Source organism: Galeopterus variegatus, unplaced genomic scaffold (assembly GCF_000696425.1).
Source record: "Galeopterus variegatus unplaced genomic scaffold, G_variegatus-3.0.2 Scaffold218, whole genome shotgun sequence".
Lineage (NCBI taxonomy): Eukaryota > Metazoa > Chordata > Mammalia > Dermoptera > Cynocephalidae > Galeopterus > Galeopterus variegatus.
In genome coordinates this window covers 380,414-390,840 of record NW_007726329.1, presented here as the reverse complement: position 1 = coordinate 390,840, position 10,427 = coordinate 380,414, and the positions used below count along the sequence as shown (strand labels likewise).

At 53.0% G+C, this 10,427-nt stretch overlaps 2 protein-coding genes across 3 annotated transcripts in view; one reads left to right on the top strand and one right to left on the bottom strand.

Moving 5' to 3' along the window:
- Window positions 1-5,113, top strand: part of PALM3 (paralemmin 3) — an 8,747-nt gene extending 3,634 nt beyond the window's left edge. The window contains exons 3-7 of the mRNA XM_008566043.1: window positions 138-218; window positions 839-981; window positions 1,101-1,185; window positions 2,683-2,728; window positions 2,859-5,113. Of these exons, the coding sequence (XP_008564265.1) occupies window positions 138-218; window positions 839-981; window positions 1,101-1,185; window positions 2,683-2,728; window positions 2,859-4,873 (2,370 nt within the window). The 3' untranslated portion in view covers window positions 4,874-5,113. The remainder of the gene's footprint in view (window positions 1-137; window positions 219-838; window positions 982-1,100; window positions 1,186-2,682; window positions 2,729-2,858) is intronic.
- Window positions 5,114-5,253: 140 nt separating this feature from the next.
- The window catches only part of IL27RA (interleukin 27 receptor, alpha), a 16,978-nt gene continuing 11,804 nt past the window's right edge, over window positions 5,254-10,427 (bottom strand). Inside the window, exons 9-14 of one of the 2 annotated variants that reach the window (XM_008566016.1) lie at window positions 9,962-10,063; window positions 9,731-9,889; window positions 6,915-7,040; window positions 6,420-6,513; window positions 6,150-6,243; window positions 5,254-6,038 (exon numbers count right to left, since the gene is read on the bottom strand). In XM_008566016.1, coding sequence (XP_008564238.1) covers window positions 5,853-6,038; window positions 6,150-6,243; window positions 6,420-6,513; window positions 6,915-7,040; window positions 9,731-9,889; window positions 9,962-10,063 — 761 coding nt within the window. In that variant the 3' untranslated portion in view covers window positions 5,254-5,852. Of the gene's footprint in view, window positions 6,055-6,149; window positions 6,244-6,419; window positions 6,514-6,914; window positions 7,041-9,730; window positions 9,890-9,961; window positions 10,064-10,427 lie in introns of both variants that reach the window. The other variant, XM_008566017.1, reaches the window with a different exon arrangement.

Sequence of the window (10,427 nt, the reverse complement as noted above, 5' to 3'; positions counted from 1 at the left end):
GCCCCGCTGGGCTCGCAGCCCCGGGAGCCCCGGGAGTCCCGGGCAGCCCCCGAGGAGGAGGCAGGGAGGAGGGAGGAGAGGGAGGCGGGGGTCCCGCCCGGCCCGGCCCGTGGGCAGCTCCGGTCCGCTGTGCGCAGGAGAAGAGGCGGCTGCAGGAGGAGATCCGCGCGGCGCTCCGGGAGCTGGAGGACGAGAAGCTCCGCGTGGAGCGGCTCAAGGTTGGGGGCGGGCGGGAGCGCCTGCCAGCCTGGGGGACGTGCGAGGCGGTTTGGAGGACAATAAACAATAGGAGCCTGCGTCGGACAGGGGGAGGGGGCGTTGGTCGCCTGCAGTCGGAGGCGTTGGTCCCAGCTTTGGGGTGTGGCTTTCCCAGCCTGGGAGGGTATGGGGTAGGGTGGTAATGGGGACATTTGTTACACCTTGGGAAGAGTATGGGGACAGTGGAGGTGTTTGTCCCAATTTGGGAAAGGTGAGAGGAGCTTCAGTCCAGCTTTGGAGTAGGGAGGGGCCGATAGGGAGGGACGTTGATTTCACCGTTGGGCGTGTCTGTCCCATTTTGGAAGGGTTGTGTGGGTGAGGGGGTGTCTGCCCCAGCCTGGGAGGTTTGAGGGGACTGAGGGGTGTGTATTGCAGCCTGAGAAGGCTGTGGGCGGGCAATAGGGTGTCTGCCCCACCTGGCAGTGTTGGGGACAATGTGAGCATGTATCCCAGCCATTTATGTCCCATCTGGGTGGTCGTGAGGCAATAAGAAATCTGCCCAGCCTGGAAGGTCAGGAGGGGACTTTACATGGGGTGGGTTAGTCCGTATGTCCAGCCCGGACTCCCTTCCCCTGCCCAGAGGAAGTCTCTCCGGGAGCGTTGGCTAATGGACGGGGCAGCCGAGGGGCCAGACCGGCCTGAGGACCCCACTTCACAGGACCCCCAGTCACCGGAGGGCCAGGCTCAGGCCCGAATCCAGAACTTGGAAGACAGCTTGTTCACGTGAGTGGAGCTTGCTAACCCTGCCCCAGTCTGGCTAGGCCAGAATCTTGGGCACACTTGGGGGATGTGGCAAATTGAGCTTGGAGTCCCAGCTCCCAGCAGCCGCCTCTCTTTCCTAGACTCCAGTCTCAGCTGCAGCTGTTGCAAAGTGCGTCGACAGGTGCCCAGCACAAGCCCTCGGGCAGACCCACCTGGCGCAGACAGGTGAGGGGCCAAGGGAATGGGACACTGGGGGAGAGGAGGTGTGGCCAGCAGGACACTGAACAGAGGTGCTGCTCTTTCCAAGCGCAGCTTAGCCAGTAGGTCTGCATACGAATCTACGTTCTGCCACTTCTTTGCTCTGTGGTCTTGGGCAAGTCAGTTTCATGCCCAAGCCTCGGTTTCCCCATCTCTAAAATGAGAATAACAGCAGCACACACCTGGAAGAGACTTTGGGAAAGTCAGTGAGATCATGGCTTAGCACCAGTAACAGGCACAAGGGAAAGTTGATATATGGTTGCTAATATGTCCTAAATGAGGAATGCAGTCAAAAAATGTGGGCAGGTGGCCCTGGGATGTGACTTTGAAGGTGGGAAAGGCTCACCATGAGAAGCTCTCATGATTTGACACATCCACGTAGGATTTTGCTTTTTCACTTTTTGTTTTGGTAACACCTTTATTAAGATAAAATCTACATGCCATACCACATGCAGACTTGAAAAATGGGACACTTCATATTAAAATCTGGCTCTCTGGGTTTTAATCGAAGTCCAAAGATCCCGCAACATTTGCACCTGGTTGTAGTGAGGTATGGGTTTTCAACAGCCCGCACCTCTCTCTGATGTCCTACCTTATCTCCCAAGAGCCTGTTGGATGACAGACAAGAGGGAAAAGGGCATTCCAGGCAGAGGGAGCAGCCCGTACAAAGGCCTGGAGGCTGGAAAGAAGAGGGTAGATACAGAGAACTGTCAAAAGATCTATGGGGCTTGACCTAGGTGGCCTGCGTGGATGTCCCACCCTCCCCTCCCTGAGCACATCTTCTCTTGCTTCTGTCTTTACTCATTCTGTTCCTTGAACTTGCCTAGGTCACTGTGGCCCCAGGGCCTTTGCACCTGCTGTTTCCTCTGCCTAGAATGCCCTTCCCCACTTCTTGATTCATGGTTGGCTCTTCTCACCCTTCAGGTCTCTGTTCAGTGTCACATCCTAAAGGGTTTGGATTTCCATACCGGCCAGCACCAAAAAAATAAAAAATGAAAAAGTCACCTCCCTCAAGAGGCTCTCCCACATTTTCTATTTAAAGGAGGCACCTCATCCCCTCCCAGACCCTACCTAGCCCCTTGCTGTGCCTTTTCGTACTTCTTTCCATAGCCCTTCTCACTTGCTGGCATTATATATTTATTTGTGTTTATGTTTATTGGAATGTAAGTTCCAATAGCAGAAGGCTTAAGTGTCCTTTGTCCATGGTAACCTCAGTAGTTAGCAGAGTAGGCCCCTAATACCGAGAGATTTGCTGAATGAATCAATTAAGCACATACTGTGTGCAAGACCCTGGAGCAGAGGGAGATGAGACAGGTGAGGAAGGCTGAATGCAATGTGGAGTTTGGTTGTGAAGGTAATGGGAAGCTATGGAGGGTGTTTGAGCAGGGGATGGGGCACTGGCATGCAGAGAGGCTGGAGATGGGGACGAGGGCTGGTCTGACCTTGTCTCTGCCATCCCTGTAGGGTCACCGTCCTCTCTCGCAACCCACCGTGGAGGCAGGTGTTACAGGTGGGTGTTGGAGCCCTTAGGTCTGGGGGTCAATCAGATGACCCGAGAGGAAGGAAGATGGGGGTCTTCCTGGGCCCTCCTCACCCTGTCTTCCCCTCTTTCCTCTCCTCTCCTTCCCTGGCTCCCTTAGGCCATACTGATCTGGACAAGAGAGCCTCCCTGCCAGCCTGGCCAGTGGGCGTGTCCCCAGAGTCCCCATCTGAGCCCAGGGAGGAGGCCGTTGGGGTTCTGCCAGCCCCAAGGCGGGTCCCCGGGGCAGTAGCAGCCTCCTCAGAAGCCAACGGCCCCTGCCTGGGACCCAGCCCCCCTCCGGAGCAAGAGCCAAGTCAGGGGGTAGCAGCCACTGAGGGGCGGGTGGGTGAGGACAAGGAAGGGGGTGTAGTGAAGGTGGTGTGGGAGGGGCTGAGGGCCACCGAGGACTGTGCCACAGGAGCCACAGGCCTGGAGCTGGAGGCCAAGGTGGAGGAGGTGGTGCAGGAGGCCATTGGGGACAGGCAGGGGGCTGGCAGCCTGGAGCTCCCTGCCTGGGTGAAGGAGGACAGGGGCACCGTGGAGGTGGTCTGGGAAGGGGTGGGGGGCAGCGACTCGGAGGCCACAGGGGAGGTGGGCATGGGCCCAGGAGCTGCACAGACCAGCTTGCCGAGGTTCCAGGAGAGATGGGAGGAGGCAGCTTCCAGAGAAGGGGAGGGTGCTCCCAGGGGCAGCCCTGAAGGAAGAGGAGAGGAGGGGTCCTTCATCTGGGTGGAGCGAGTGACCCTCAGTGAGGACTGGGAGGAGCTGCTGGTGGAGGGGTTGGAGGGGCCGCTGGTGACAGGAAGGGAGGGAGGAGATGAAGGTTCACTGGGAGCAGAGAGGAGAGGAGGAGAGGAAACCTGGGAGGTAGAGAGGAGGAGAGCAGAAGAATCAGCAGGAATAGGGAAGAGAGGAAGTGAGGACAAGCCAGGGACAGAGGGGGACAGGGCAGAGATGCCACTGGTGGAAGAGAGGAAAAGAAGTGAGGAGTCCTTGAAGCCAGAGAGCAGAGGAGGTGAGGAAAAGCTGGGGACAGAGAGGGAAGGAGGTGAGGAACCACTGGGATTAGAGAGAAAAGAAGGTGAGGGACTTTTGAGGGCAGAGAGAGAAAGAGGTGAGGAAATGCTAGGGGTAGAGAAGAAGGAAGTTGAGGAGCCACTGGAAGTAGAAGAGGAAGGAGGCGAGGAAAAGCCAGAGGCAAGTGAAGAGCCTTTGGTGACAGAGATAAAAGGAGGTGAGCAACCATTAGCAGCAGAGGAAAAAGGAGATGAGGAGCCATCACAGGCAGAGGAAAAAGGAGGTGAGGAGCCATCACAGGCAGAGGAAAAAGGAGGTGAGGAGCCATCACAGGCAGAGGAAAAAGGAGGTGAGGAGCCATCACAGGCAGAGGAAAAAGGAGGTGAGGAGCCATCACAGGCAGAGGAAAAAGGAGGTGAGGAGCCATCACAGGCAGAGGAAAAAGGAGGTGAGGAGCCATCACAGGCAGAGGAAAAAGGAGGTGAGGAGCCATCACAGGCAGAGGAAAAAGGAGGTGAGGAGCCATCACAGGCAGAGGAAAAAGGAGGTGAGGGACCATCACAGGCAGAGGAAAAAGAAGGTGAGGGACCATCACAGGCAGAGGAAAAAGGAGGTGATGAGCCTCTGCAGGCAGAAGAAAAAGGAGGTGAGCAACCATTGGAATTAGAAAAGACCCAAGGAGCAAAGGAAGATCTGAGTCCAGAAGAGCAGAGAGCACCAGGGGCAGGAACTGAATCCCAGGCAGAGGAGGTGAGTGATGTAGGGGCTCCCCTTGGGGCCAATGAGGAGGAGCCAAGCCCAGAGGAGGAAGGACTGCAGCCCCAGGAAAAGCAAGAAGGCTCCCTGGAGGAGGAAGCAGTAAAGCCCCAGACCCCTGCTGAAGGCCAGGACCCCTCAGGGGGTGCCACGCCCCTCCTGGCAGAGACCCCAGCCACCCCAGAGCAGCCCACCGAGTGCCAGCCACTGCTTCATGGGGAGGAGCCCAGCGCCAACCCCAGTGTCCACCCCGCGCCCACCTATGCCCCTGCCCGGCAGCCTGAGCCATCTGCCCCCACCGAGGGTGAAGAGGCAAGCGGACCTAAGCAAAAGACGTGCCAGTGTTGTGCGGTTATGTGAGCCCGCACCCCTCCAACCCATGCCCACCTCTTCTCACAGCTACCTCGGCCTCTTGGCATCCAGCAGAGGGTCCTAGGCTCAGACAGGGCATCACGGGACTGGCTGTAGCACCTGGGAGCCAGCTGGCCTGCATGTTCACCTACACCTGGGCTTCTGGACCCCCTGCCCACTGCCTGTGACCCTGGCCCCCTTCTGCGATGAAGCCTTTATACTTGAAAATAAATGATTAAAGCACTCAGACAGCTTGAACATATGGGTTATTGTCACAGAGCCACCTGATCTCATCCTGATGGGAAACTGAGGGCTTAACTCTGCTAGAATCAGAGATTGTGAATCAGTGACAGTACAGATTCAGCTGCTGTAACAAAGAGACCTCAAGCTATAGGAGCTAGAAAAACATAAAGGTTTATTTCTCTGGATGGCTCGGATCCATGCAGTCACTCAGGGATTCAGGTTCCTTTCCATTTCTTGTCCTCCCCTCCCCTTGGGTATGGCCAAAGCTGGATCATGGGGCACATTTATGATCTGGCTCATAGAGAAGGGAAGGGAGTGTGGAGGAGCCCCCACCCAGTGTTTTAAAGTCCCATCCAGACTTGGTGTTCACACACATCACTTTTGCCCATGTTCTGTTGTTGAGAACTCAGTCCATGGCTGTACCTAGCTGCAAGGGAGGCTGGGATCATGCCCAAATGCAGTTCTGTTACAGCAGAAGGACAGATTTCAGGAGGCAGCTTCCACTCTCAATTTCATATATTTTCCTTGGCTCCCTCATCTATCCACACATTCCCTGTTGGGGCCAGGTCCTTCTCTGTAGGGGTCCTTCAGTCCCAGTTCTTCCTAGCTGGGTGTCTCAGGCAAGTGGCTCAGCCTCTCTGAACCTCAGTGTCTTCATCTGTCAAGACAGCTAATCCAGGAGTGGGGTGCAACTTGCATGAGCACCCCTCTAGTTTGGCTTGCAGACCCCAGGTTGGGGTAAGGTTCAAACCAGAACCTGCGGTCTGGGGGGCCCCAGAAGGCCCAGCTCCTCAGGTGTGGGCAGAAAGTGTTTCTCATACCCAGAGTCAAGCGGGGCGGAGGCCTGGGGGGGCTCTGTAACTGGCAGTGGCTCCATCTCCTCCACCTCCAGGATGGGAAAGTCCCTAAAGGGCTGGGCCTGTGGCACTTCCTGGGAAGAGATAAGGCTAAAATCTTGCCCCCTCCCACCTCACCTACTCCCCAGTGTCCCCAGATCCTCCAATCCCCTGGAAGGCTCCAACAAGCCAGCCTTTTTGCTCACCTCCATGTGGGGCTGTCCAGAATTGCTGTTGGCAGGATCAGGAACCTTCTCCTGGACCCAGTGGGGCAGCACTTTGTGCCACAGGTGGAGGCACCTGATGAGCAGGTAAGAGTCAGGCAGGAAATCCAGGCAACCAGACACTCCAGGTTGCAGGGCTCATGAACATGACAGAGCCCTGAGGCCTCCCTTCAACCCCCCGGAAGCTCAGCAAGTGCCCGTCTGCCCTCCCCACCCTGCATCTGGGCAGAGACCCATGTGCGAGAGCCTCACCTTCCAGGAGTGGCTAGGCTGAGGCCACAGCCCATCAGGAACAAGCCCCAAAGGAACAGGACACCTGGCAGAACTTTCCACCTTATGGTGTTATCTGGGAGGGGGAAGTAGGGTGCGTGGTAGGAGAGAACTATTGGACATGAGGGAGGAGGGAGGCAGGGCTCATGGATGGGGTGGGGCTTAGATGAGAGAGGCTGAGAAATGGGCGGGGCTTGTGAATGGGTAGGGGCTAAGGATGGTGGAAATTTTGGCTGGGGGGTGCAGAGAGGGGCTTATGAATAGAGGAGTACTCTGTCAAGGTCAAGGATGGGGTGAAACTGTTAGAGATGCACATTGTCTAAAAACAGACAGCAGCATTTAGCAGAATTGAAATGCTCCTGAGGCACTGTTAGCAACCCTCCCTCCCAAGTCAAAATGTTGTCCATGCACCAGAGCCCAAGTAATGACTCCAGACAACCTCCCCCTCCTCGCAGTAATCCCACCCCAGCCCCCTACCTGGTAGGTGAAGCCAGAGGCTGGGACCAGGTGGGCCCTGTCCTGCGATGGTGGATGCAGTCATCCACAGCTTACAGGGACCCCATTGAAGGTCAGGCAGGGTGGCATTCCGGGCACTGGCACTCACTGAAGGACACAACCAGAGAGGTTGGGGAGTTGGTGAAGTCCTACCTCAGGACCTTTGCACATGCTCTTTTCTCTACCACATTCTTCCCCAGATATTGACGTGTCTCCCTCCTTCTCTTTTTCAGATCTTTGCTCAAATGTCACCTCCTCAGGGAGACCTTCCCTGACACCCCCTCACCATTTAAAATTGTACCTCTTTAACTATCCACCTTTGTCGCTTCATTCGCTACTCAGCACCTGTCACCATGGGACATACTACTTAGATATTATTTTGTTTGTCTATACCTGTGGGTTCCCCATTAGAAAGGCCACATTCTACGAAGGCCACATTCCCAGCACCTGCCTCAGTGTCTGGCACATAATAAGCACTCAAAAGTGATATATAAATTTGAATAAATAAAATAATGAATGAGCATCCTATCTCTCACCTACACAGAACCCGGTGAAGGGAGATTTGCCCCAATCAAGGGGAAGACATTTAGGGCCGGCCTGTGGCTCACTTGGGAGAGTGTGGTGCTGATAACACCAAGACCACAGGTTCGGATCCTATATAGGAATGGCCAGTTTGCTCACTTGGGAGAGTGTGGTGCTAACACCACCAAGTCAAGGGTTGAGATCCCCTTATCGGTCATCTTTTAAAAAAAAAGACAAGGGGGGCCGGCCCATGGCTCACTCGGTAGAGTGCGGTGCTGATAACACCAAGGCCACGGGTTCGGATCCCATATAGGGATGGCCGGTTAGCTCACTGGGTGAGCGTGGTGCTGACAACACCAAGTCAAGGGTTAAGATCCCCTTACCGGTCATCTTTTAAAAAAAAAGACAAGGGGGGCCGGCCCATGGCTCACTCGGTAGAGTGCGGTGCTGATAACACCAAGGCCACGGGTTCGGATCCCATATAGGGATGGCCGGTTAGCTCACTGGGTGAGCGTGGTGCTGACAACACCAAGTCAAGGGTTAAGATCCCCTTACCGGTCATCTTTTTAAAAAAAAAAAAAAAAAAAAGACAAGGGGAAGACATTTGGACCTCCTAGAACTATTTTTATTTACTTTTTTACTTCAGTCCTTTTTTAACCCAAAGAGGAAGTAGTCTTTTGGTTTATGATAGGATTTTAGGAGACAAGAACATGGATCAAGATACGTTGATGCAGGGCTGACCCGTTAGCTAGGTTGGTTAGAGCGTGGTGCTGATAACACCAAGATCAAGGGTTTGGATCCCTGTACCAGCCAGCTGCACCCCCCACATACCAAAAACAAATAAACAGAAGATATATTGATGTAGAAAGGTGACCAAGCTAAATGATCAGGTGAAAAAAAGCAAGTTGTAAAACATCAGTCATAAGATTCAGGGTCCAAACTATAGCTGATAGCATGATCCACATATATATATATTTAAATAATTATATAATATTATATACATATATAATTTTAACCTAATGATCTCTCTCTCTATATATATAATTTTGCAAGATGCAATCACACAAGGTAATTATGTTAAAAATAGGCCTTATCACTATATATATATTTAAATAATTATATAATATTATATACATATATAATTTTAACCTAATGATCTCTCTCTCTATATATAATTTTGCAAGATGCAATCACACAAGGTAATTATGTTAAAAATAGGCCTTATCACTTAGAGATAACTGCTGAAGTACTGACGTATTTGGGGGTGAAATGATAACAAAGACTCTAGAGAAAAAAGTGTGGAGGATAAATTGAAAGAAGATTGGCAAAATGCTGGCAATTGTTGAAGCTGGGTGGTGGGTGCACATGGATTTGTTATGCTATTCTCCCTACTTTTGTGTGTGCTTAAAGATTTCTACAATAAAAAGTTACATCATCAAAAAAAATAGCTTCTATCTATATGTTAACATAAACACAGAAAATTTTGGAAGCTGCATCGTCAGTATCAGTGAAATGATGAAAATGCTGATATTCTTGATGATTTTCTCTTTACTTTTTTATTTCATTTTTTTGGTGGCTGGTTGGTATGGGGATCCAAACCCTTGACCCTGGTGTTACAAGGCTGCACTTTAACCAATCGAGCTAACCGGCCAGGTGATATGTCTCTTTAATGAGTTATTTTTTTGTAACAAGCACAAATAACGCTGGTAATTAGAAAAAATGAATAATACAGACATATTTCAAAAGGGATTTGTAAAAAATACAAACAAATAAATAAATAACAGAAAAAATAGAAAAAAAGAACGTCAACAACAACAAAAAAAACCAGAAAGGGATTTGTGCTTAGAGTAAAAATCCATCCTATACCCAAGGACATGAAAAGAAATAAAAATCACACATAATCCTACAATCCCTGTTGAAATTGAGGGAAATTTCTTTTCATATTTGTGCCTCCACTTTGCTCAGTACGGGCTTTATTTTACCAAAGTGGAACCACACCACAGAGTTCTGTAATCCTCTTATCTTTTTCACTTAATAAAATGTGACAGGCATCTTTCAATGTCAATAAATATAGATCAGAGTCTTCATTTTTAATGGCTGAATGATAGTCCATTATACTGGTAGCCAAGAGGGTTACTGTACCCTAGGGGACAGATGACATTATGTGTTGTCCCAGGGGATGAGAGGGAGCCAAAGGGGCCCATGTGGGGTAGGGGGTGGGGTACACCGAAGGGTGGGTCTTGTAGGGGTTGGGAGGAAAGGGCAGGAAAGCTCACCATTTACGCAGACCGAGGGTCTGTTCTCATTCTGCGCACACAAGGTGTATCGGGTGAGATGGCCCCGGAGCTGGCGCCTTGGGACCTCTCCCCACGCTATGACGGGGGTTCCTGGGGGGGCATCCTGCAGTCGCCAAAGCACTGGCCCCGCTATGGGTGCTAGGAAGAAAGCCAGCGGGTGAAGGTCTGCTGGGGTTCCAGGACCCCCCACCCTTCAGCCCCATCTCTTACCTAGTTCCTCTTTGAACCCCCAGACTGAGGGGGCAGGGTCCAAGCCCCAAGGAGAGACCGCAGTCACGGTGATGCGATAGGGGACTCCGCCTTCAAACTCCCCTGATAGCGAACGAAGACCAGTTAAAGTTGGCTCTCCCTCCCCCTCTCATTTGGGTCCCCAGAAGGACACCCCGAGAGAAAGATTTTGGTGTAAGTAATTTATCTTCGAGGTAACCCCAGAAAACACCAATAGGGCAGAGGGGAGTCATACAGGGACGCAAAGGCAGCCAGGAAACGGTGCATTAAGGAACGAGTTCCCAGGGCGGACAATTGAGGCTCAGTCCCGCTGGGGACCTCTGGGGGGCGGCAGAGAGCACACACTGCAGCGCCCCCCCCCCCCCCCCCCCCCCCCCCCCCCCCCCCCCCCCCCCCCCCCCCCCCCCCCCCCCCCCCCCCCCCCCCCCCCCCCCCCCCCCCCCCCCCC